Genomic DNA, 27,142 nt, shown 5'->3' on the forward strand with positions numbered 1-27,142 from the left:
AAAATTATATGTATATTACTCTATATATCCTATATATTAAAAACACAGTATCAACTTAAGTTACAATAATGAACTGACTGTGGATTTAAAAATGCACATTCATTGCATCTATCCCTCCCTTTAAATGCTAAGGAGGCAAAAAGGATAAAATCTCACTACCACAAAAAAAGGACAGATCAGTAACTTAAGTTGTAGTCCAGCCCTATATTTACAGAGGGAAAGGTGAGGGAGCATGAAGCTTCTAAAGGAAAAAGGTTGACAACCAGCTTTATGTGGGAAAAAGTGACTAAAAGAAGCAGATTCAAAACACTGAATAGCTGATTTTTCAAGTTGGAAAAAGTAATCATATATATGAAAAAAAAAAAAGTTAAGAGTATGGGGCTTGGGCTGTTGCATTATAAATTTAACATAACTCATTAAAACCTTATTTTTGTGCTTCTGTGACTTTAATCACCAGAGATGGTCACATATAGTTAAAGTTCAGTTTATTTTGGAACAAACAGTTTGTACCGTGGGCTACCAAAGGTGATTTATGGAAAGGAAGCTCTTGATAACCGAGTCCAAAGAACATTTGTCCATATGACAGTCTCCAGTGAACAGAGTTCATGAGTTATTCCTGGAAAAGGTATATTAAAAAGATGAATCATCATGTACAAAGTTCCTAGATAAAATTCACTTACATCTTTGTAGTAAGACATGGGCAATTCCAAAACATTTCTTGTTCTATTGAAGATACATTGGGGCTCATTTTCAAAAACATTTAGGCTTATGGAGTTACATAGTAACCTACAGAAGTCTAAATGTTTTGAAAATACACCTCTTTCTACCTAATATACCTTGGAACAATGTCAAAGCAATATAAGACATTGTGAACTATGATCTTTAGCTACACTGATACTATGATACGCTCAATATGAATATGCAGAGAGCAGGAAAATATCAAGGTTGGAGTCCATGTACTGTCACTGAATCAGCTGTCTCATCTCAGCAGACAGGTCAAACAGGCTACACAGAGGCTGACAGTGTTAGTGCTGCACTGAACTAAACTAAACTAAACCTTACGTTTAAGAGTGAAAGAACTTAATTTTATTCCCTGTTCAAAATTTTCTTGGGCCAATGCTCAAAGGTTTGTGGCAGAATCAAATTCTATCACGAATCTTGCACTGCAAAACTACCGCAACATGCTCAAAATAATTGAATTACAAATTTATGCTATGTTAAAAATCAATATATTAATTTGCTACTATTCTGCACTAATGCTCCTGTCAGTGGCTAAGCACCAACTGACTCAGCATCGACAGAACAAGACATTAAACTAAACAAAACAAAACAAAAAAAAACATACAGCTGGCTTTGTCCTCTCTCTTCTGGAGGGCCAGAACTCACTCTTCCTCCTTCCCGAACCCCATCCCTCTTAAAAATAAATTCTCTGGTGATCTGGCAAACCCCTTCCAGCCTCCTCACAAGAGGCTCTGACTTCCCCCCTCCCAAACCTAGCCAAAGCCCTGATGGTCCAGTGGGACCCCTGGCCAGGCCATACCAGAACTCTCCCCTCAGCATTCATAAACTCCCTGAAGTAGGCATGTCAGCTACCTGCTTCTTTGGACTTGAGATCGCCATCAGTAATTGAAAAGTGCTTATCTCATAATTGCAGCAATACTGATGAGACCAATGGTCCATATAGTCCATTATCCTGCTTTCAACAGAGACCAATTTGTATCTGGGAGAAACCCAAATAGTAGCAACATGCCATTCTACTGATCATAAGGCAAGTGGCTTCTCCCATGTCCATAGTTTGCTCTGGAGAGTCTTTTTCTCCAGAAGTTGTCTTTTTTTTTTTTTAACCCAGATAAGCTCCGATAGTAGCAGTAGGCTTAGCTATGCATTGAGGGCCTGATTCTATATATTGTGCCTTAAAAAAAAAAAAAAAAAATATTGGTGCCGAACAGCACTTAGCAAAATTCTATAAAAGTATGCATACCTTGTAGAACAGGGGTCTCCAAAGTCCCTCCTTGAGGGCCGCAATCCAGTCGCGTTTTCAGGATTTCCCCAATGAATATGCATGAGATCTATGTGCATGCACTGCTTTCAATGCATATTCATTGGGGAAATCCTGAAAACCCGACTGGATTGCGGCTCTCAAGGAGGGACTTTGGAGACCCCTGTTGCAGAAGAATCGTTGCTTAGTGCCATTATGCGTCATAACTTTTAGGCACAACCATTTAGAGCAAGGAAAACCAGGCCTAAATGCCTGCACCCAAGTTGTGCGTGGATCAGGTATCCTATATAATAAAACCCTAGCCACGCATGCGCACTCCTACCTGCGTGTTCCATTTTCCCTGTTCTGCGAGATGTAGGTCCGTGGTGGCAGGAGTGCGCATGCGCGGGTCCCCAGCCTTACAGTACCTAACTACACTCGCCGGCAGGACTGGCCGCCAGCGCTGAACTCCCTGCTCTGGTAAAAGTAAGTTCTTCACCTTGCCGCCCGCCCCCCTTCCCTTCCTGCGGTCCCGACTCCAAACCTGCTTACTCCAGCAGCATCTGCATCACTCTACACACATCACTGTACAGTGCTAAAGCAGGGGTCTCAAAGTCCCTCCTTGAGGGCCACAAGGATTTCCCCAATTAATATGCATTGAAAGCAGTGCATGCACATAGATCTCATGCATATTCATTGGGGAAATCCTGAAAACCCGACTGGATTGTGGCCCTCAAGGAGGGACTTTGAGACCCCTGCTTTAGCACGACATTAAGATTTCTTGATGGGAAAGGTCGTCATACAGGAAGGCGCAACCTGAGTGCTGCCTTCAAAAATCTGGACATGATTGGGTGTGAAGCCAAAAGCCTCTTTTCTAGTTGGGCTCAAAAGAACGACACACTTGCAATTTGTACTTTAAGTGATCCAACTGCCAGACCCTTTTCTAGTCCAGCTTGCAGGAATACCAAGACCACTGAAATTGGAGCTGTAAAAGGGCTCCACCATATATTTGGCACACCAGTGCTGAAAAGACTTCAAGGTCTTTGCATAGCCAGAACAGTCATAGACTTCTAAGTTCTGAGTAGAACAGAAATGACTACTTCTGAGTATCTCTTACACGTTAAGGTTCCTGACATGTACTGGCAAGCTTGATGATTCTGTGTCTGGGACGAACTATATCCACATACCACGGTCGGTGCAGACAATCCGGAGCCACTAATACCACCAACCACAAATGGTTCACCACTCTGCAAATGACTCTGCCTACCATAGGCCACGGAGGAAATCCAAAGCAGTCCTTTCTCCGAACATGATGTACTAACGTATCCAACCCAGAACTTCCAGGGTTGACACTTCAGCTCTAGAAGCAATCTATCTTCTTGTTCTGGGCTGATGCCAACAAGTCCATCGTTCAGTGACCCCAAGGGAGGTCAAATATCTTTCCGGATAATGATCATTCCCCTGGGGCTAGAGCAGGGGTGGGCAACTCCAGTCCTTGAGGGCTGGAATCCAGTCGGGTTTTCAGGATTTCCCCAATGAATGTACATGAGATCTATTTGCATGCACTACTTTCAATGCATATTCATTGGGGAAATCCTGAAAACCCGACTAGATTCCAGCCCTCGAGGACCGGAGTTGCCCACTCCTGGGCTAGAGTCTGCCGGCTGAGGTAGTCAACTTGTACGTTCTCTACTCTTGCTACATGGACTGCAAAAAGAGCCTGCAGATGAGCTTCTGCCACTGGAACAATGGATTTCAGTCGCAGTTGAGCACCATAGTTGCACCACAAATGCTTTTCCTTCCAAGGATTTCTCCATCAACTAATGCTAGTTGGATGGCTTGTAGCTTCAATTGATTTATGAACTATTTTCTCTGTGAGAGTCCAGCTTCCCTGCACTGGATGTCCATCGCAATGGACCACCCAATCATACAGGTTGGCATCAGTTGTCAGTAGCAACCATGAGGGGATGCAAAGATGCATGCCCTTGGACAACAAGTCCCTCTGGAGTCACCAGTGCAGACTGTTCTGAAATTCCGCCATTCAGGGAAGCATCAGCTGGAGGGAATCCTTTTGGGGAGACCAATGGAACAGAAGAGCATCTTCGAGTGGATGCATATGAGCCCTTGCCCAAGGAACCACTTCTATGGTCACTACCATTGACTCCTGTACCTGGAGGTAATGCCAAGCTCTGGGGCTCAGCCTTGCTAAGGAGGTCTGTAATCTCATTTATGAGCTTCTATTTGCATGGCTAGGGAAGAAAAACATGACCCTGTGTCAAACAGACTTCCAGGTATTACAGATGATGAATCTTGAAGTTGACTATCCAAATCAGGTCCTGTAGGAGTTCCACAACTCTCTCCTTCCAGCTTGGATGGCGCTTTGATCAGCTAGTTGTCCAAGTATGGATGCAATTGGATTCCCACTTTGTGGAGATGTGTTGCAATTGCATCACCACCTTGGTGAAGGTGCATGTTGACGTAGCCAGCCAGAAGGGCAGTGCGGCAAACTGGAAATATCTCTTCAAGACATGGAACTTTAATTCTCTGTGGTCTGGGAAAGTGGAGATTAGACTTCACACAGAGACAAGGAAGCTAAAAATTTCCCCTGGAGCCACTCCCGCACTGACCAACCAGACAGTCTCCACTTTGAAGGAAGGCACCCATAGTGCCGCAATTACAACTTCAGGTCTAGGATTGGTCTCAAGTTACATTACATTACATTAGTGATTTCTATTCCACTTGTGCCTTGCGGTTCTAAGTTGTCTGAGCTCTTCTTGACCACTATAAAGTATATGGAGTATCTTCCTGAGCCCGATTTGTTTTCAGGAATGGGGTCTATGGCTCGAATATCCAGAAGTCTTTGCACCATTGCTCAAACCCTAAGAACATAAAAATAGCCTTACTGGGTCACACCAACGGTCCATCAAGCCCAGTAGCCAATTCTCATGGTGGACAATCTAGGTATCTAGTACCTGGACAAAACTCCAAAGAGTAGTAACATTCCATGATACTGATCCAGGACAAGCAGTGGCTTCCCCCATGTCTTTCTCAATAACAGACTATGGACTTTTCCTCCAGGAAATTGTCCAAACCTTTCTTAAAACCAGCTATACTTTCTGCTCTTACCACAACCTCTGGCAAGGTGTTCCAGAGCTTAACTATTCTCCGAGTGCAAAAATATTTCCTCCTATTGGTTTTAAAAGTATTTCCTTGTAATTTCATTGAGTGTCCCCCTAGTCTTTGTAATTTTTCACGGAGTGAAAAATTATTCCACTTGTAGTCATTTACTCCACTCAGGATTTTGTAGAGTTCAATCATATCTTCCCTCAGCCGTCTCTTTTCCTAACCTTTTTAGTCTTTCCTAATATGAGAGGAGTTCCATTTCCTTTATCATCTTGGTTGATCTTCTTTGAACCTTTTCTAGTGCCGCTATATCTTTCTTGAGATAAGGAGACCAGAATTGGACACAATACTCCAAATGAGGTCACACAATTAAGCAATATAGGGGCATTATAACATTCTTAGTCTTGTTAACCAGCCCTTTATTAATCATTCCTAGAATCCTGTTTACTCTTTTGGCCGCCGCCACAAATTGGGCAGAAGGTTTCATTGTGTTATCTACAATGACACTCAGATCCTTTACTTGGGCACCAACCCCCAAAGTGGACCCTAGCATCAAGTAACTATGATTCGGGTTATTCTTTCCAATATGCATCACTTTGCATTTGTCCACATTAAATTTCGTCTGCCACTTGGATGCCCAGTCTTCCAATTTCCTAGGGTCCGTCTGTAATTTTTCACAATCCGCATGCGTTTTAACAACTTTGAACAGTTTAGTGTCATCTGCAAATTTAATCACCTCACTCGTCATTCCAATTTCCAGATCATTTATAACTAAGTTAAATAAAACGGTCCCAGTACAGACCCCTGCGGCACTCCACCGTTTAATCTCCTCCGTTGAGAAAAATGGCCATTTAACCCTACCCTGTTTTCTATCCGATAACCAATTCCTAATCCAGAACTGAACCTTGCCACCTATCCCATGACTCTTTAATTTTCTCTCATGAGGAACTTTATCAAAAGCTTTCTGAAAAACTAGATACACTACAACCACCGGCTCACCTCTATCCACATTTATTCACACCTTCAAAGAAGAAAATTGGTGAGGCAAGATCTCCTTCGGCTGAACCCATGCTGACTGTCTCATTAAATCTGCATAGTCTTGAAACACTTATAAAATGAAATTGTAATGTGGGGGGGGGAAAAAAATCATGTTTGTCTACGTGTTAGACTTAATCTAAGGCCTGATTGGCCAATCAGACCTTAGACTTAGTGGGGATGGGTGGACCCGCTATGCCTAAGGCCTGATTGGTCCAGGCTTCTAGAGCCTGGGCCAATCAGGCCTTAGGCTTCAGCGGGATGGGCCGGGAAGGGGCGGGCCCGCTTCATTTCGACGAGGCGTGCCTTCCGGCTCAAGATGTGCAAGACCCATCTAAGAACAGGTTTGGTGGAGTGGAGGTTTGGGGGTTGTTAGCGCCGGGGGGGGGGGGTGCGTCTTTGGGCAGGAGGGATTGGACACCCTCCTGCCAGCGAAAGATATTGTCAGGGGGGGGAGATCGGTAATGTCGGGGGGGGGGGGGGGGGGCGGTCGGTAGTGTCAGGGGGGGCGGTCAGTAGTGTGTGGGGGGGTGCGTCTTCGGGCAGAGGGTTTGGGCACCCTCCTGGTCAGGGGGCCGCGGCCCGCTATACTTATAGCGGCAGAGAGATCCCTTGCCGCAATAAGTGTAGCGGGCCGTGTCTAATCTAACCCGTTTCTCTAACCCGCGACTGTAACATGGACGCCGGTTACAGAATCGGGGTTTAGTTTAGGCCGATTCTGAATAGGACGCCTCTCCTGGGCGTCCTATTCAGAATCAGGGCCTAGGTGTCTTGCGGGCCTCGCCTTCAATATAGGCGGCCTGCCTGGGGAGCATTTTTTTTTTAAAAACGTGCATCCCGATTGGCTGATTAGAGAGCTGTAGGACGCCTACAGCTGCCTAAAATCGGGACGCACTTTTAGAGAATCAGGCCCAAAATGGCCAGAACCTACAGACCTTTGAGCAATATTACCCAATCAGCATTCTTACAATTAAGCACACTTACTATATCACCAGATACATACAGTAACGCTAAACAGAAAACAATTAATTTAAACTAATACTAGGTACAGATTAAATGTAAGACATAAGAATATCCCCACAATTGGTAACTGCCCCCAGCGTACTCCACAGATAAAGTCCTTTAACTCCTGGCAAAATTCTGTGCAAAATATTTCAAAATTCTGAGATTTATTTGAAGAATAACAAAGAATTCTCATATCCTGAGGTCTGAAATTCCCTCCTGCCTTTTCCTCTCTCAGGTTCCAGCCTCCTCAGTTCCATCTCTCACTTGCACCCCCGAATCCCTTCCCTACTCCCCATGTCTGGCAAATTTCTCTCCTTCTCTCTATGGTCAAGCATCTCTTCCTTCTCACCCCCTTTCCCCTCTATTTAAAGATCCAGCATCCATGCCCCCCCCTCCACTTGCTGTGCAGCATCCATGTCCCCTCCCCCTAGAGCATCCATGTCCCTTCCCCTTCTCCCCCTGCAGGTGTAGAATCCATGTCCCCTCCTCTCCCACCCCCCACTTGCAGTGCAGCATCAATATTTCCTCCCCTGCAGGTTTAGCATCCATGTTACCTCCTCTCATCCCCCACTACCTGCAGGACTGCATCCATGTTCCCTCCCCACCACAGACCTAGCATCCATGTCCCATCCCCGATTGTGGTCTAGCCTGCATGTATCCCTTCCTTTGCCCCCCCCCCCCCCCATCAGACATACCTGTAGGCCTCCCAGAGCAGCAGCAGAAACAGCCAGTTCACAGGCAGATTGCAGCAAGCCCTGCCAGGGCCTTTCCCCTGCCGCACCATCTTCAGAATTAATGCAGCAAAGGGAAGGCCCTGGCGGGGCCATCTGCAAGCAGCCTGTTCACAGCACTGCCTCTGTCGGCCAGCTGCCACCACTGCTTTCTTAGGAGGCCCGCAGGTATGTCTGATCTCGTGAGTCGGAGGGAAGAAGAGAGACCAGTCCCGCACAGGGGAGGAGAGGACGGAGCAGAAAGCACAGTTACTTACCGTAACAGGTGTTATCCAGGGACAGCAGACATATATTCTCATATGTGGGTGACGTCATCTACGGAACCCCAGCGCGGACAGCTTTTCAAGCAAACTTGATTGAAGTTTCAAGTTTGCTACACTGCACCACGCATGTGCATGCCTTCTTGCCCACTAGAGGGCGCATCCCCACCTCGTGGTCCTCAGTTCCATAACCAGCAAAGAAGCCATCCCCGGGGAGGTGGGCGGGTTGTGAGAATATATGCCTGCTGTCCCTGGATAACACCTGTTACGGTAAGTAACTGTGCTTTATCCCAGGACAAGCAGGCATGATATTCTCACATGTGGGTGACCTCCAAGCCAACCAAAAAAGGGCAGGTGGGAGGATGGCAATTTAGGAAAATAGATTACGTAACACCGACTGGCCAAACCGGCCGTCGCTTCTGGACAAAGTGTCCAGACAGTAGTGGGAGGTGAACGTATGAACCGAAGACCAAGTGGCAGCTTTACATATGTCCTCCACCGGAGTAGATCGGAGGAAAGCAACAGAAGCTGCCATCGCCCGGACCTTATGCCCCGTGACTCGACCATGGAGTGTGAGTCCAGCCTGAGCGTAGCAAAAAGAAATACAAGCAGCTAGCCAGTTGGACAAGGTGCGCTTGGAAACAGGATGTCCCAGCCGATTAGGATCAAAGGACAAAAACAATTGAGGAACCTTCCGATGAGACTTGGTACGTTGGAGATAAAAGGCCAACGCCCTCTTACAGTCAAGCGTGTGAAGCGCCGCCTCACCAGGATGAGAGTGGGGCTTCGGGAAGAACAATAGACTGATTGAGGTGGAAATCAGACACAACCTTAGGCAAAAATTTAGGATGGGTGCGAAGAACCACCTTGTCATGATGAACACAGTAAAAGGTGGATCCGCAACCAAAGCCTGCAGCTCACTAATCCGACGAGCGGACGTGAGCGCAAGCAAAAAGACCACCTTCCAAGTGAGAAACTTAAGGTGAGATTTGTCGATAGGCTCAAAAGGAGGCTTCATGAGTTGAGCTAAGACCACATTAAGATCCCAAACTATAGGAGGAGTTTCAGAGGAGGGTGAACATTCACGAGACCCCTCATGAAACGAGTCACCAGAGGATGAAGAGAGAGAGATCTACCCTCGAGATGCCGATGAAATGCCGCGATGGCACTGAGATGCACCCGAATGGAAGTCGTCTTCAGTCCAGACTCAGACAGATGCAGCAAATATTCCAACACCGAAGACACTGGAACTGAACTCGGGTCCAGATGGTTAGAGGAACACCAGGATGAAAATCTGGTCCACTTCTGGGAATAACAAAGCCTAGTCGAGACTTTGCGCGAGGCTTCCAAAATCTCCCTCACCGACTGAGAAACAGGAATCGAAGTCAAGGGGAAAGGAACCAAGCGGTCAGATGCAAAGACTGCAGATTGGGATGCAACAGCGAACCCCGACTCTGAGACAGCAGAGAGGGAAAAACAGGCAGAAGCAGAGGGTCCCTGACACTGAGTTGAAGGAGCAGGGAGAACCAGTGCTGTCTGGGCCAACGAGGCGCAATGAGAATCATAGTGGCTTTGGTCGATTTGAGATGCACCAATGTTCGCAAGATTAGAGGAAAAGGAGGGAACGCATAAAGGAACCTCCCTCCCCAGTCGAGAAGAAAGGCGTCCGCCTCGAGACGATCCGGGGAGTACATCCGAGAACAATAGAGGGGCAGTTTGCGAGTCTCCGGGGAGGCAAACAGATCCACCTGAGGAGTCCCCCAGCGGTCGAAGACCTTGCGCAGAACCCGGGAGTTCAACGACCATTCGTGCGGCTGGAGAAGACGACTGAGTTTGTCTGCCAGACAGTTCCTCTCTCCCTGAATGTAAACCGCCCGTAGGAAGATGTTCTGGGAGACCGCCCACTCCCAAAGGCGCAGGGCTTCCTGGCACAGGGCCCAAGAACCCGTTCCTCCTTGTTTGTTCATATAATACATCGCCACCTGGTTGTCCGTCCGCATGAGGACTACCTGGTCGCGGAGCAGGTGGCAGAACGCTCGAGCCGCCAGAAAAATGGCACGAAGCTCCAACACATTGATGTGACAAAGACGGTCCTCTGCAGACCATAGACCCTGGGTCCGCAGACCGTCGACATGAGCCCCCCACGCGTACTCCGAGGAATCCGTTGTGAGGACCTTGCGATGCGGTGGAACGAGAAAGAGCAAACCCCCTGAAAGATTGGAAGAGTTTGTCCACCAACGGAGCGAGCGTCTCAAAGAAGGAGTCACCGTTATCGGGCAAGAGACTGGATCGCAATCCTGACGCCATTGAGAGGCCAAGGTCCACTGAGGAAGCCTCAGATGCAACCGGGCGAACGGAGTGACATGGACCGTCGACGCCATGTGGCCCAGGAGTACCATCATGCGCTGAGCCGAAACCGCGGGCATCAGCGAAACCTGGCGTCTCAATCGAAGCAGGGCCTCCAACCGAGGAGGAGGGAGGAAGGAACGGAGGCGAACCGTGTCCAGCACGGCTCCGATAAACTGCAGGGATTGAGTCGGACCCAACTGAGACTTGGGGAAGTTCACTTCGAACCCCAGACGTTGAAGGAAGATGATAGTCTGTTGGGTCGCTGAGATAACCCCCTCCCTGGTTGGGGCCTTGATCAGCCAATCGTCCAGGTAGGGAAAGACCTGCAGCCCCCGAGATCTCAGGGCTGCCGCGACCACCACCATACACTTTGTGAAGACTCGAGGGGACGAAGCCAGACCAAAGGGGAGGACCCGATACAGAAGGTGCAAATCCCCCACCTGGAACCGTAAAAACTTGCGGAAAGCGGGATGCACCGGAACATGAGTATAGGCTTCCTTCAAGTCCAGGGAGCACATCCAATCCCCTTCCTCCAACAGAGGGTATAGAACCTGAAGTGACAACATACGGAACTTCTCCCGGACCAGGAATTTGTTGAGCTTCCGGAGGTCCAAAATGGGATGCAAGTCCCCTGTCTTCTTTGGGACCAAAAAGTAACGGGAGTAAAACCCCCGTCCCCGTTGTTCTGGGGGTACCGGTTCCACCGCCCGTAGGCTCAACAAGGCCCTGGCCTCCACAAGGAGCAGGGGAAGTTGGCTCCGGTTGCACGGACAAGTTCCGGGCGGACGGTCCGGCGGCGTGGCTGAGAAATTGAGCGAGTAGCCCTCGGAGACGATTCGGAGCACCCATGCATCGGATGTAATCTCGGTCCAAGCCACATAAAAGGACCTGAGTTGACCCCCGATTGGAAGGGGGTCGGACGATATTGCGGAGGGGGCCCGCCCCCATCCGCACAGTCCGTCAAAAGGACGGGGCCGGCTTGGACGCTCCCTGCGCCGGAGGTTTCGGTTGTCCCCCTGTTGGGGTGGGCGCCGAGCCGGAGGTCTAGAAAAGGCCGGCGTAGACTTCTGCGGGTATCTTCTCGGGGGCGGCCGGAATGATTTTTGCGGCGGGGCCCGAGGTTTCGTACGGACCAAGGAGGCCAAGGAGCGCTCCTGCTCCGACAAACGTTTGGTCGCCGCCTCCAGGGATTCATCAAATAATTCCGAACCCACGCATGGTAAATTGGCCAGGCGTTCCTGCAGGTTAGGATCCATATCGAGGGTACGGAGCCACGCCAGTCGGCGCATAGCCACCGCAAAGGCCGACACCCTCGAAGCGAGCTCAAACGCGTCATACACCGCGTGGAACAGGTAGAGCCGCAATTGAGACAAGTTGGACATGAACGTGGTAAACCCCTCTCGATGGGAATCAGGCATGACCTCCCGATACTGAGGCAAGTCCTTCACCATGCTACGCAGATAGGATGAGAACGTAAATGCGTAATTGAGGACCCTGGTCGCCATGAGGGAATTAGAATAGAGGCGACGACCAAACTTGTCCAGGGTCCGACCCTCCCTACCGGGTGGGACCGCCGCCGAAACTCTTGAGGGTTGCGTTTTTTTAAGCGCCGACTCCACGAGCAACGACTGGTGCGAGAGTTGAGGTTTATCGAACCCCTTAGATGGAATGGTCCGGTACTTGGACTCCATCTTAGACGGCACCGCAGTGACTGTAAGAGGGGAGTCCAAGTTCTTGAGGAAGGTTTGTTGTAGGACCTTATTCAAAGGAAGGCGAGGAGTTTCCCTCGGGGGAGTGGGAAGGAACTCCTTAGTATATTGAGACCCTGCCATTAAGTCGAGACCCAAAGCTCGTGCCATATCGTGCACGAACCTGGAGAAGGAGGATGTTCTGGCGGGCGGTGAGGGGGTTCGTGACCTCCCCGCCAAACAGAAGGGGGAAGCCTCGCGGGAATACTGCGGTTCCCTGCCAGACCCCGATCCCCAGGAGGCCACATCTAGCGACCTCGAAGGGGTCGGGGAGCGCCTACGCCGCAAAGAGCCCTTGGGGGAAGCCCCCGGGGTCCGAGGCACGCCCCATCCGTCTCGGCGAGGAGTCTCTCGAACCCCCTCTCGCGGGGGAAGGAAACAGCCGTGGGTTGTCGAGGCGGAGCTCCGAGACACGCAATGTCTCGCCCCCGAGCGGCGAAGAGCGACCATGTCGCCGATGAGAACCCCGAGAACGTTTGGGCTTCCTCGGATGACGCCTCGCCCGAGGCCGGCCCGAGGGCGAGGAGCCCCGGGAGGACCTTGAAGAAGAGGACGACGATATTCTCCTCACCCGGCGCACCTTGTCCCGAGGCCTTACGCTCCTCTCAGGCTGGGCCCCCGAGGTCGAAGTCGAGGGCAAGGTCGGGGCCGTCCCGGCACCCGAAGTCGAGAGTACTGAGACCGAGGCCGCCGAGGCCTGGGCCGTCGAGACCGGTGCAGTCGAGGCCGAAGCCTGCTGCAACTGCTCGATGGCTCCGGACAGCTCCAAGGTAATCAACGCTCGGAGCAAGTCTTGGAAAGCTGGGATCCCCATCATGGCCGGTAGATCCGAGGCCGGGGGGTGCTCCCTGGAGGGCGACCTCGGTCTCGAGTATTCCCTCGGGGCACTAGGTTTGGCTACCCTGGCCTGGGCCGAGGACGACCCACCCGCTGTCGAGGAGCCCAAGGATGGCTTCTTCGTCGATCCTGGTGCTGAGGACGGAAGCGGGGACTTACCCGAGGCAGGCTTGGTCGGGGCAGCAGGCTTCGATGAAGTCGAGGGACGCGGCGAGGTCGAGGATCCCGAGGCCGAGGCCGAAGCCGAGGCCGACGTCGAGGCCTTCCCCGCCGTGGAGTTGACCGCGAAAAGCTCCGCCATTCTGGCACGGCGTCGGCGGAGCGCTCTGGCCTGGAAGGTCGAGCACCTGTCACAAGAGTCTGTCGGATGCTCGGGCCCTAAACAGAGCAAGCACCACCGGTGAGGATCGGTAATAGAAAGCAACAGATCACACCGGGTGCACTTCTTAAAACCCGTCAAGGGACGGGACATGAAAGCCGAAAAGGCCGGAACCAACAACGGCCCGCGGGGGCCCCCGGAGCCGAACCGATGAAATCAAAGTCGGTAGAAAAAGGTTTTTTTTGTTGTTTTTTTTAAACCAAAAAACGACTGAAAAAAAAAATAACCAAAGCACAGCGACCGAGCGATATCACCCAGACGCGGTGACAGAAGGCAATGCTATCAGAGCTCAATTTCCACAGGGCTTCTGGCTCCGCAGAAAAAACTGAACTGAGGACCACGAGGTGGGGATGCGCCCTCTAGTGGGCAAGAAGGCATGCACATGCTTGGTGCAGTGTAGCAAACTTGAAACTTCAATCAAGTTTGCTTGAAAAGCTGTCCGCGCTGGGGCTCCGTAGATGAGTCACCCACATGTGAGAATATCATGCCTGCTTGTCCTGGGATAACAAAGTTTACGCACAATTCTGCACAGCATGTGCAATATTCTGCGCGGATGGGGGAAGTCTGCGCAAATTGTGCGCTGCGCATAATTCTGCCAGGAGTACACGAGGAAAGTCCAAAGCAGACCACAGTGCTGCGTTACAAATACGTACTGTAAAACTTAGGTCTTTAAATTTACTAGATTTCTCCCCCCTTCCCAGTCAACCTGAAGGAGAGGAAAGTCTTAGTAAATCCATTACTAGTCTTAGATCTGTGACAATTCAAGCCTCTGCACTGTAGTTGCTGCCATTATTTCCTATAAGCAAAGCAAGCAAAATAGGATAGAGCTGAGCAGCAATGCTGACAACGTTTCAGGTGTTTTAACATCCGTCCAACCCTTTCAGGATCCCTAACTTCAAGCCATTTTCGACCGAAACTCCCACTGCGCCAGCTCTACAGGATACCTCGGAGAACGTTTGGTGCTGGGAGTAACGGAAAGAAAGAAGAGAAGTGTACCGAAGCAGGCTCCGGAGACCAGAGCGGCGGCGTTCAGGGCGCCGGCGGAGGCCCCGTAGACCTTGCCAGCCTCTTCCACCAGACGCGGGGCTCTCTCCTGTAAGCAGCTGATGACCCCGACTTGGTAGACCCCGAGGAAGCCGCAGCCGGCGAACGACAAGTTCCAGCCTCGTTCGAAGTCAAACATGTCTGCGGGGGGAGGGGGGCGGCGGCGATGAAACACGAGCGGGAAGCAGGAGATTGTAAAGAGGAAGCATAAGATCACTTCAACTTCATTCTACAGCTCCCCCACTCAGGCGAAAAACACCGGCAGCCAGAAAACCCGCCCTACCTGCTCAGCTATTTCAAGGAAGGGGGCGGACACCTTCAGCACGAGCGCACAAACACGTTGCCCCCTTTATTTTTTTTTTCTCGCCCGGACACCATAGCCAATCAGAAGGCGCTGATGCTACTCGGGCGACGTCCCGCTTTATGAATATTCAATTAAGTTGATCCTATTCTGATTGGCGGTAGAGCTAGGTAGGGGGCAGTTGCTTGACTCGTTGCTACATATTGACCTTAAATAACTCTACTTCTTTTTAGCATATTGCTATTTCTTCATTTGACTCAATCAGTGCACCATATTAAAAAATCTTTCCAGTGCAGTAAGGCTGGTATGCTGAACCGTAGGGTTACCCATCTGTGCTTTTTAGCATACTGCAGAAGATATCACTCACAGCTTTTCAACTCCTCCTCCTTCTTCACGGTCTCTGCTGCCCTCTCTAAACTGCTCCGTTTATTTCTTTTTCCTGGATACAATCCAGTGCAGACGTTTGCTGCAGGTTGCCCATCGGGAAGTGCCTTCTCAAGCTTGTCATGATTTTGCTTAACCAATCAGGTGCTGAGGTCTCCTTCCCGCACTGTGCGTTTCATCCGTTTTGTTTTGGTTTGGTTTTTTTTCCCACCCTGCTCAGGAGATGTAGCCCTCTCATGTTGTGAGGAAAAGCTGTAAATTTTCCAAAAGTACATATCTCGGCACTGAAATGGAAAATTCTTGTGCCCACCCAAAGGGCCTAAAACAGATACTGGTGGGGGAATTCAGTTTTCCAGTAGTCCAAGCACTTCACCTGATGGGCTCTCAGACAGTACTAAAGGGTCACGGCACTAATGAAAAACAGAGCACAGGTTCACAATCTTCTGTGAACCTTTAACGCTCCAGCAGTGGCGTAAAAGGAGGTTGGTGGCCAGGGCGGTGGATAGGTGGCTGGAGTGCACTTGCTACGCGACACGGGATGGAGGGGTGGGAGAGATGATTCACAATCTTCCAGAGCTGAAGAATGGCAAACTTTCCCGGGGGGTACTGTGAAAGCGGTACTGTGTACTGTAAGGGTGTAGATGCTCTTCAACCCAAGAAAAGGCAGTTACCCAATACTAAGGGAGAAGGAGAGTTGCCCACTCAGGCCTTTACCACAGAGTTCATTATTCTCCTCTGACAGGCTTATGTACAAGGCCGAACTTTGCCTGTTAGGTTCTGCTGAGTGGCCAATTACACAGGTCATGCTGGATACTCAGAGCACTTCTTTCCTGAGAGCAGAAGCTGTTCTGGACTCTGATGGTCCATCATATGGGGATAGGGGGGGGTCAGATTTACTTTCTTTACTTCCCTGATGGAAGAAGCAGCCTCTCATATGGAGAACCAGGAGGCGATATCGGCCATAGAGCAGGGAGAGGATCCCTCCGTTCACCGACTGTAAGTCCTCGGCATTGCTCGAGATCATTACCAAATCCCTTCAAGAACTAAAGAGACTACTACTATTACTATTATTTCTATAGTGCTAACAGACGCACACAGCGCTGCACAGAATCACAAAGAAGAAGAAAACAGTCCCTGCTTGAAAGAGCTTACAATCTAAACAGACAAGACAGACAAACAGGATTTCATGGATACAGTTAAGGAGGAATGGATAATTCTTCTATCAATTTCTTTTTATATTTAGAAATAGCTTTTCTCCATTCACTTTTAAATTCAACACTTGGATGTTTTTCCATTTCCTTTCTAATTTCATATACTGTATAATTGTGTGCAGTCTAACAATTCTGCTGAAAACTACTTTATACTATTCTTCTGATTCCCTATCTTCCTCTTTCTTTTTTGTAATGAAGCTTGTTTATCCAAAATATTTTTAACTGTTATATTCCAATTTGCAAAGAAACTCATGACATTTTCTACCTTCTCCAATTCAATTATATTCTAAAATTGAGATGGTTCTCTCTTTTGTCTAAATTCCTTATATTTCACAGCCATCAAATTAACTTTATTGCCCTCTTTACTCCGATTAATGATAAAATTTAGCATATAATGATCTGACCATACATGTTCAGTCCACCTGACTCCTGTAAACAAAATAGCAGAATCTAAAATTTGTGTAAATAAATTCAAGTCTAATTGATGGTCTTTAACATGTGTCACCTGAGAGGGTAAAATATAAATATTTTCCATTACTATAGTTACATACACGCATTTTCTACGTCCTGACAAAAAAACATGCCCTTCTATCTTGGCATGACTTTGTCTGTTGCAGGTATTGGTCTTGGTGAGTTGTCTATTGCAGGTATTGTTGACTAGTCTTTAAGCCCGTTACAATAACGGGTACTAGTCGGAGCAGTTACCGGCTGGAGGAGAGTTGTGAGGAGACCCGTGGCTGGTCCTGGACTCCACAGCGGCGGCTTCTCTTCCTGCTGGGCGGCGCAGACAGGCATTCACAGAGACGGACCCCTGACGTCACTGGATCCGTCTCCAACATCGTAAAGGCAGCCGCTGCTGTGGCAGTGCTCGGAGCAGTTACCGGCTGGAGGAGAGTTGTGAGGAGACCCGTGGCTGGTCCTGGACTCCACAGCGGCGGCTTCTCTTCCTGCTGGGCGGCGCAGACAGGCATTCACAGAGACGGACCCCTGACGTCACTGGGTCCGTCTCCAACATCGTAAAGGCAGCCGCTGCTGTGGCAGTGCTCGGAGCAGTTACCGGCTGGAGGAGAGTTGTGAGGAGACCCGTGGCTGGTCCTGGATTCCACAGCGGCGGCTTCTCTTCCTGCTGGGCGGCGCAGACAGGCATTCACAGAGACGGACCCCTGACGTCACTGGGTCCGTCTCCAACATCGTAAAGGCAGCCGCTGCTGTGGCAGTGCTCGGAGCAGTTACCGGCTGGAGGAGAGTTGTGAGGAGACCCGTGGCTGGTCCTGGATTCCACAGCGGCGGCTTCTCTTCCTGCTGGGCGGCGCAGACAGGCATTCACAGAGACGGACCCCTGACGTCACTGGGTCCGTCTCCAACATCGTAAAGGCAGCCGCTGCTGTGGTTGCGGCCGCGGCCGCAGGGCGTGGCCGAAGGGGCGTGCCCTAAGGGGCACGCAAGGCCCCTTGGGAGCCCCTTAGGAGCAACGTGGAGCACAGGAGCCGATAGTGGGTAACCTTCATTAGGGGTACATAGATCCAGCTTGGATCCTGCTTCCTATTATTGGATCCAAGAAATTCATCCTATGTCTGCTGCAGTGAGGACGTCGTTGGAATTTTTCTTCTTCTTCTCTTTTTCTTATTTTAACAATGCCGAAAAGACGGGGAAGGAATACCGGAGGAGCCTCCCGGCGACCCTTAACCCCAGTGGTTACCATTGATGATTTTCTCCGACGCCTACAGCGGGAACAAGAAGGGTCGGGTTCTAGCTCGTTGGGGACACCGCCGGAGAGCGGTGCGGTGGGTGCCCCTGAGCATGATGTCACTCTTAGTCCCGATGTTAGGATGCCACCCCTTCAACCGACGCCACAAGCTGCAAGCTCTCCAAGGGACCAGAACCCACCTGAGGAGGTGGGTGTCTTTTTGTCCACAGAGGCTAGTATGGAGAGCTTGCCGAATACGACAACGCAGAGAGGACTGATCTCTCCACAAGGACTTGTGACCGGGACAACAGAAGTTGGGGGAATACAAGACGTCACTGAGGTAAAGCTAATTTCAGAACATTTAGTCACTACACCATTACAACTTTTCTCACCTACAAAACCTCCTACAGTCACACTCGAAGCATTATGGGACATGGTGGTGAATTTGGGAAATTAATTAAATCCTCAAATAAAAAGTTTGGATAAAGAATTAAAAGAACAAAAGGAAGAAATAAAAGTTTTAAAGCAGGATATGTTACAATTTAAAACAGAGACACAAGATACAAATAAGGAGTTAATGTTATTAAAACAAAATCAAGATATGTTGGTAAAAGATAATATATTACTCAGGAAGAAGTTGGAAATGCAGGAGAATAATGGTCGAATAAATAATTTGAGATTTATAAATTTTCCAAAGATCCTGTCAACTTCTCCCAGAGAAATGGTGAAAAGATATTTTATGGAAATTTTGGAAATTCCTGAAAATTCCTTACCTCCTCTTACAAGAGTGTATTACTTACCTGCTAAGCCCCAATTCAAAGAAGAAAACATGGAGGAACCCCGGGAGAGGTCATTGGACATTTCAGCAATATTGGAACAATCAGATAGAGAGTTGGCGGTTCCAGCTACTCTCTTGTTGTCTGTGGCTTTGGCTCCAGACAAGGATTGGATATTAAAACTTTTCTTTAAAAATAGGTCTAAAGACTTCCTGGGGCAACATATTCAGATTTTCCCTGATGTCTCCAGAGAGACTCAAAAAAGAAGGAAAGAATTTTTAATTTTAAAACCTGGAGTGACTCAAATAGGGGGTAGTTTTTTCTTGAGATATCCATGTAAATGTGTAGTGAGATATTTATCATTGAAATATATATTTACAGAGCCATCTCAATTGATTAGTTTTCTCTCAATGAAACGTCTTGAAAAAGGAATAACAACGTAATAACGCCTATGTGAAATTAGCTCCCTACACTTCAGTTAGACAAGGATTTTTCTTGCTTAATTAATTTGAAGTATATAAGTTCTGCTCTTAATAATGGATTCAATAATATTGAGGACTAGTGTGAGAACAGCTAGTTTGGTATTTCCTTGTAGCAATATTAAGTTTGGAATTATAGTTTAATATGTAGTTTGATCTCACTTTTCTGTACAAGATGTATATGCTTGGTAATATTGTAAAATGTTATAAATAAAATAATAATAAAAAAAAAAAACAACAATAACGGGTACTAGAATAGATGTGTGTGTGTGTGTGTCTTTCTTTCTCTCTCCTTGGCCGCTTTCTGTTTGTCTGTCTCTGTTTCTTAAGCTCCAGCCAGTTTTTAATCCACATTAGTATTTCACCCTCGATCCCATGGCTTGCAATTTGCCAAAGTAGTCGTTCATGCGGAACCTTGTCAAACACCTTCTGAAAATCCAGATATACAATGTCGACCGGGTCGCCCTTCTCTACCTGTCTGTTTACTCCCTCAAAGAAGTGCAGCAAATTCGTCAAACACGGTCTGCCTTTGCTAAAGCCGTGCTGACTGGTCCTCATCAGCCCATGTCCGTCAAGGTGATCAATGATGTGGTTCATTATCAGCGACTCTACCATCTTTCCCGGTACCGAGGTCAGACTCACCAGTCTGTAGTTTCCCGGATCTCCCCTCGAACCTTTCTTGAAGATCGGCGTAACATTCGCCACCTTCCAGTCTTCCGGAATCTTTCCAGATTTGATCGACAGATTGGCTATTAGTTGAAGCAGTTCAGCTATGGTCCCTTTCAGTTCCTTGATGACCCTCGGATGGATGCCATCCGGTCCCGGGGATTTGTCGCTCTTAAGCCTATCAATCTGTCTACACACCTCCTCTAGACTGACCGTCAATCCTGTCAGCTTTCCATCTTCGTTTCCAGCATATAGCCTGATGGGTTCTGATATGCTGTGTAAATCTTCTTTGGTAAATACAGACGCAAAAAATGTGTTCAGTTTGTCAGTGATTTCTTTGTTCTCCTTTAGCGCTCCCATTCCATGGTCATCCAACAGTCTCGCTACTTCCTTCATAGGTTGTTTCCCCTTAATATACCGAAAGAGCAGCTTGAAGTTCTTCGCCTCCTTGGCTGTTTTTTCCTTGTAGTCTCTTTTGGCCCCTTTTACCGCTTTATGGCACCTACGTTGATTTTGCTTGTGCTTTTTCCAGTTTTTGTCCATTTTTGATCTTTTCCATTCTTGTCTTTGATCGCTTCCTTTACCTGTACAGTGAGTCACACTGGTTCTTTGTTCTTTTTCCTCTTGGATCCTTTGTTGATACGCAGTATATGCAGATTTTGCGCCTCGGTGACTGTGTCCTTAAAAAGTGACCAAGCTTGCTTTAGTGTTTTTACAGTGCCTATCCTCTTCTTAATCTTCCCCACCATGAATCTCGTCCCTTCGTAATTTACCTTTCAGAAGTTCAGCACCATGGCCGTCGTTTTGGACCGATGCTTCTTCCCTACGCCCAGGTCGAAGTGGATCATATTGTGATCGCTGCTTCCCAGCATCCCTTCTACTTCTACACCTTGTGCAAGTCCTCACAGTGCATTTAAAATTAAGTCTAGAATTGCATTTCCTCTTGTATTTTCCTTGACAAGTTGTTCCAGGAAGCAGTCGCCTACAGCATCCAAGAACTTGGTCTCCCTACTGCAGGCAGAGGTGCCTAGGTTCTGAATCATATTTCCCCTGTCCCTCCTTTCCTTTAGGGTATACTTATTCAGGGCTTCCAATCTCTCCTCATATGTCATATGGCGCAAGCCTCCTATCATTTTTGTCACCCTCCTCTGGACTGCTTCAAGTCTTCTTACATCCTTCGATGTCTCCAAAACTGAACACAATACTCCAAGTAGGGCCTCACCAAAGACCTGTACAGGGGCATCAACACCTTCTTCCTTCTACTGGCTACGCCTCTCTTTATACAGCCCAGCATCTTTCTGGCAGCAGCCACCGCCACTGTTTTTTCGCCTTTAGATCTTCGGACACTATCACCCCAAGGTCCCTCTCCCCGTCCGTGCATATCAGCTTCTCACCTCCCAGCATATTCAGTTCCTTCCGATTATTAATCCCCAAATGCATTACTCTGCATTTCTTTGCATTGAATTTTAGTTGCTAGATATTAGACCATTCCTCTAACTTTTGCAGATCTTTTTTCATATTTTCCCTCTTCGGTGTCTACTCTGTTACAAATCATGGTATCATCCGCAAAAAGGCAAACTTTTCCTTCTAACCCTTCAGCAATATCACTCACAAACATATTGAACAGGATTGGCCCTAGCACCGAACCCTGAGGGACTCCACTACTCACCTTTCCTTCCTCCGATCGACTTTCATTAACCACCACCCTCTGGCATCTGTCCGACAGCCAGTTTCTAACTTCTGCCTATCAAGTTTGTTCAAGAGCCTCCTATGATGAACCTTTGTCGAAGGCTTTGCTGAAAACAAAGTAAATTACATCTAGCATATGTCTTTGATCTGGTCACCCAATCAAAAAATTCAATCGGGTTCATTTGGCACGATTTACCTTTTGTAAAGCTTGTTGCCTCGGATCCTGTAACCCATTAGATTCTAGGAAGTTCATTATCCTTTCTTTCAGCAACACTTCCATTATTTTCCCAAGAATTGAAGTGAGGCTTACCGGCCTGTAGTTTCCCACTTCATCCCTGTGACCACTTTTGTGAATAGGGACCACATCCGCACACCTCCAAACCCCAGGAACCACTCCCGTATCCAGAGATTTGTTGAATAAGTCTTTAATAGGACCTGCAAGAACCTCTCTGAGCTCCCTCAGTATCCTGGGATGGATCCTGTCTGGTCCCATCGCTTTGTCCACCTTAAGTTTTTCAAGTTGTTCATAAACACTTTCCTCCATGAACAGCGCAGAATCCACTCCATTTTCTCTTGTTACTTTGCCAGACAATCGCGGTCGTGAACACAGAACAGAAGTATTTGCTTAGCAGGTTTGCTTTTTCCTCATCACTCTCCACATATCGGTTTCCAGCATCTTTTAGTTTAGCAATTCCATTTTTCATCTTCCTCCTTTCACTAATATATCTTAAAAAAAAATTTGTCTCCCTTTTTTTACATTTTTAGCCATTTGTTCTTTCGCCTGCGCTTTTGCCAGACGTTTCTCTCTCTTGGCTTCTTTCAGTTTCACCTGGTAGTACTTTCTGCACTTCTCTTCTTGTGTTTTTTTTTATATTTCATGAACGCCAGCTCTTTTGCCTTTATTTTCTCTGCCACTAGTTTGGAGAACCATATCGGTTTCCTTTTTCTCTTGTTTTTATTTATTTTCTTCACATAAAGATCCGTGGCCATTTTTATCGCTTGCTGCTGACGTCTGCGCTCCTGACCTGTGCGCCGCTAGAGAGGGAGGATTACACGCTGGACCACAAGGACATTAAGCGAATAGGGTATGGATATTTAGGTTAGGTAGGGAACACTTACAGGTCATGGACCTGGGGGGGGGGCCGCCATGGGAGCGGACTGCCAGGCACGATGGACCCCTGGTCTGACCCGGCAGAGGCAATTCTTATGTTCTTATGCTTCTTTCAGCTTAGACCACTGTTTTCTACTTCTCTTATGAATACTCGGACTGGAAGAGCGCCACCAGTGGGGTGCCGCAGGGCTCATTGTTTGGACCCGTGCTCTTCAACATCTTTATAAACGATATAGACATAGATACAAGCGAGATGATAAAATTTGCGGACAATATGAAGTTATTCAGAGTAGCGAAGATGCAGGGGGATTGCGAAGATCTACAACGTGACATAATCAGGCTCGAGGAATGGGCTGCGACATGGCAGATGAGGTTCAACGTGGACAAGTGTAAAGTGATGCATAAATGGGAAGTTCTCAGACTGGGAGAAAGTGACTAGTGGTGTACCCCAGGGCTTGGTACTTGGGCCGATCCTTTTTAATATTTATATCAATGACCTGGAAAACGGAACATCCAGTGAGATCATCAAATTTGCAGACGACACAAAACTCTGCCGGGCAATCAGATCGCAGGAGGACAGTGAGGAACTCCAGAGCGATTTGTGTCAGTTAGAAAAATGGGCGGAGAAATGGCAGATGAAGTTCAACGTGGAGAAATGCAAGGTAATGCATTTAGGCAGTAAAAATAAGGAATACGAGTACAGAATGTCAGGTGCAACTCTGGGAAAAAGTGAACAGGAAAGGGATCTGGGTGTACTGATAGATAGGACCCTGAAGCCGTCGGCACAATGCGCGGCAGCAGCAAATAAGGCAAATAGAATGTTGGGCATGATAAAGAAAGGAATCTCGAGTAGATCGGAGAAAGTTATAATGCCGCTTTATAGGGCAATGGTCAGACCCCACTTGGAATACTGCGTCCAACATTGGTCTCCCTACCTAAAGAAGGATATAAAACTGCTGGAGAGGGTGCAGAGACGAGCAACTAAACTAGTGAAGGGTATGGAGAAACTGGAATATGAGGATCGACTTAAAACACTGAGATTGTTCTCCCTTGAGAAAAGGAGACTGCGTGGGGATATGATCGAGACCTTCAAAATACTGAAAGGAATTGACAAAATAGAGCAGAGAAGATTATTTACATTGTCCAATTTGACACGGACAAGAGGACATGAAATGAAGCTAAGGGGGGGCAAGTTCAGGACTAATATCAGGAAGTTCTGCTTCACACAGAGAGTGGTTGACATCTGGAATACTCTCCCAGGGGAGATTATTGCGGAATCGACAGTCCTAGGCTTCAAAAGCAAACTAGATGCATATCTCCTTGAGAGAGGCATATAAAGATATGGTTGGATATAAAATAAGCCAGGTGTATACCTAGCAGGGCCTCCGCGTGTGCGGATCGCCGGACTTGATGGACCGAAGGTCTGATCCGGAGATGGCGCTTCTTATGTTCTTATGTTGGTAAGAAAAATCTCATACACAAATACAGGATGTCTGGGGCGGTACTTGGAGAGACCTCCCAGGAAAGGGACTTGGGAGTTTGATCGACAAGTCAATGAAGCCGTCCGCGCAATGTGCGGCGGCGGCGTAAAGGGCGAACAGAATGCTAGGAATAATAAAAAGGGGATCACAAACAGATCGGAGAAGGTTATCATTCCGCTGTACCGGGCCATGGTGCGCCCTCACCTGGAGTACTGCGTCCAGCACTGGTCGCCGTACATGAAGAAGGACATGGTACTACTCGAAAGAGTCCAGAGAAGAGCGACTAAGATGGTTAAGGGGTTGGAGGAGCTGCCGTACAGCGAAAGATTAGAGAAACTGGGCCTCTTCTCCCTCGAACAGAGGAGATTGAGAGGGGACATGATCAAAACATTCAAGGTACTGAAGGGGATAGACTTAGTAGATAAGGTTGTTCACCCTCTCCAAGGTAGGGAGAATGAGAGGGCACTCTCTAAAATTGAAAGGGGATAGATTTCGCACAAATGTAAGGAAGTTCTTCTTTACTCAGAAGGTGATAGAAAACTGGAATGCTCTTCCGAAGTCTGTCATAGGGGAACACACTCTCCAGGGATTCAAGCTAAGTTAGACAAGTTCCTGCTGAACAAGGACGTAAGCTGGTAGGGTTAGTGTTAGTTAGGGCGCTGGTCTTTGACCAGAGGGCCGCTGCGTGTGCGGACTACTGGGCATGATGGACCACTGGTTTGACCCAGCAGCGGCAATTCATATGTTCTTATGTTATGTCCTCCCATCCTAACAGCTCTTTCTTCAGGTACTCTCCCATTTTATTAAAGTCCATATGTTTGAAATCTAGGACTTTAAGTATCGTGCTGCCTCTCTCCACTTTAGCTGTTATTTCAAACCAAACCGTTTGATGATTGCTACTTCCCAGGTGAGCACCCACTCGAACATTAGAGATACTCTCTCCATTTGTGAGGACTAGATCCAATATCACTTTTTCCCTCATGGGTTCTGTCACCATTTGTCTGAGCAGAGCCTCTTGAAAGGCATCCACAAACTCCCTACTTCTTTCCGATTCTGCAGAAGAACATTCCAGTTCGCATCCGGCAGGTTGAAATCTCCCAACAGCAGCACCTCCTTTTTCCTTCCAAACTTTTGGATATCCACAATCAGATCCTTATCAATTCACTGCAATTGAGTCAGAGGTCTGTAGACTACATCCAGGTAGATAGAAGTTACATCTTCTCTTTTCAGAGCGATCCATATCGCTTCTTCTTCTCCCCAGGTCCCTTGCATTTCAGTCCAGTCATCCAGATAAGGAAAGACCTGGAGGCCATGTGATCAGAGAGATGCAGCCACTAGAATCAGGCACTTTGTGAAGACTTCGGAGAATATGCCAGGCCGAAGGGAAGGACCTTGTACTGGTAGTGACGTTGATTTATATGAAAACGGAGATATTTCCTGGAAGCCGGATGAATTGGAATGGGTGTAGGCTTCCTAGAGACCCAGGGAGTATAGCCAGTCGTTCTTCTTGACTAGAAATTTGTTGAGATCTCTGAGATCTAGAATGGGGCAGAGTTCCCCATCTTCTTTGTAACTAAGAAGTAACGGGAGTAGAATCCCTGAACCTGCTGAGAAAGAGGGATTTCCTCGATGGCATTCAGCAGGAAAAGGAATTGAACCTCCTGGAGAAGAAGAGAAGACTGTGCAGAGTCTGAACCAGACTATTGGTGAATGATCTGGAGGCAGAGTATGAAAATGGAGAGTGTAACCCTGACGAATGATGTTTAAGACCCAGAAGTCTGATGTTATGAGCTCCCGAGTGATGAAAAGTTGGAGACTGCCTCCGATGGGCTGAAGCAGAGGATGTAAAATGTTGACTGTGGCTATGCCTGGAAGAAACATGTCAAAAAGGCTGTGTAGGTTTTTGGGGAGCAGCTTGTTGTTTAGGTTGTTGACAAGGCTGCTGCTTCTGTCTTCTAGGCTGAGCCTGAGCAGGTACTGCAGGCTTAGCAGCAAACCTTCATTGGTAAGAAGAAGCCGGTCTGAAAAGATGAGAAGGTGGAGACTTCTTTTTAGGTTTGACAAGAGTGTCCCATCTAGTTTCATGAGCAGACATTTCTGTGTAGCCGTGTCTATGGATGGACCATAAAGTTCATCTCCCAGACATGGGGTATTCGCTAGTCTATCCTGGTGGTTCACATCAAGTTCTGAAACACGAAGCCAGGCTAGGTGTCTCATGGCCATGGACATAGCTGCAACCCGAGAAGTAAGTTTGAATGTGTCATAGGTAGAACGAACCATATATTTTCTTAATTGAAAAAGATCAGATACTCGTGGAGTAACTGAGGTTTGTCAAAACCAGAAATAGACACCACTCTATAAAGATTCGAGGAGCCACAGGGATAGATAGATTTTTGTAGAAGGTTTCTCGCAAAATGTCATGAAGAGGAAGCTTGAGTAGTTCCCTAGGAGGCTGGTCATAGTCTAAAGCCTCCAGGAACTCCTTGGTATGCTTAGAGTCCGCTTTCAGTGGAATAGAGAGGGCTTCAGACATCTTGCGAAGAAATCTTGAAAAAGTAGACTTTTCAGAAAACACAGGAGGGTCCTGAGAAGAACATTGAGGTGAATCAGCATCAGAAGAATCATCATCATCAGATAAGAGTCGTTCCTGCTCCAAGTCTCCGAACAAGTCTGAATCCTGGATGGAATATGGATGGTGTCGAAGTCTCGGTGTCGAAGGCTCAAGATGTTTCATCTTCTGTAGTGTCTTCCGGGACTGCACCGGAGTCGCCTCTGGAGATGTTTGCATCGTGGACGACTGGTGTCGGGGGGTATGTAGAAAGATTTACGGTCCACTAATCAGTTACATAAACAAATACGTGCCTGTTA

General features: G+C 47.9%; 1 protein-coding gene across 4 annotated transcripts in view; it reads right to left on the reverse strand.

Moving 5' to 3' along the window:
- The window catches only part of LOC117364188 (patatin-like phospholipase domain-containing protein 2), an 88,621-nt gene extending 73,761 nt beyond the window's left edge, over positions 1-14,860 (reverse strand). For 3 of the 4 annotated variants that reach the window (XM_033953156.1, XM_033953157.1, XM_033953155.1), the window contains exon 1: positions 14,442-14,762. In XM_033953156.1, coding sequence (XP_033809047.1) covers positions 14,442-14,628 — 187 coding nt within the window. In that variant the 5' untranslated portion in view covers positions 14,629-14,762. The other variant, XM_033953158.1, reaches the window with a different exon arrangement.
- Between the last annotated feature and the right edge of the window lie 12,282 nt (positions 14,861-27,142).

The sequence above is a fragment of the Geotrypetes seraphini genome, chromosome 7 (genome assembly GCF_902459505.1).
Source record: "Geotrypetes seraphini chromosome 7, aGeoSer1.1, whole genome shotgun sequence".
NCBI classification, from domain to species: domain Eukaryota; kingdom Metazoa; phylum Chordata; class Amphibia; order Gymnophiona; family Dermophiidae; genus Geotrypetes; species Geotrypetes seraphini.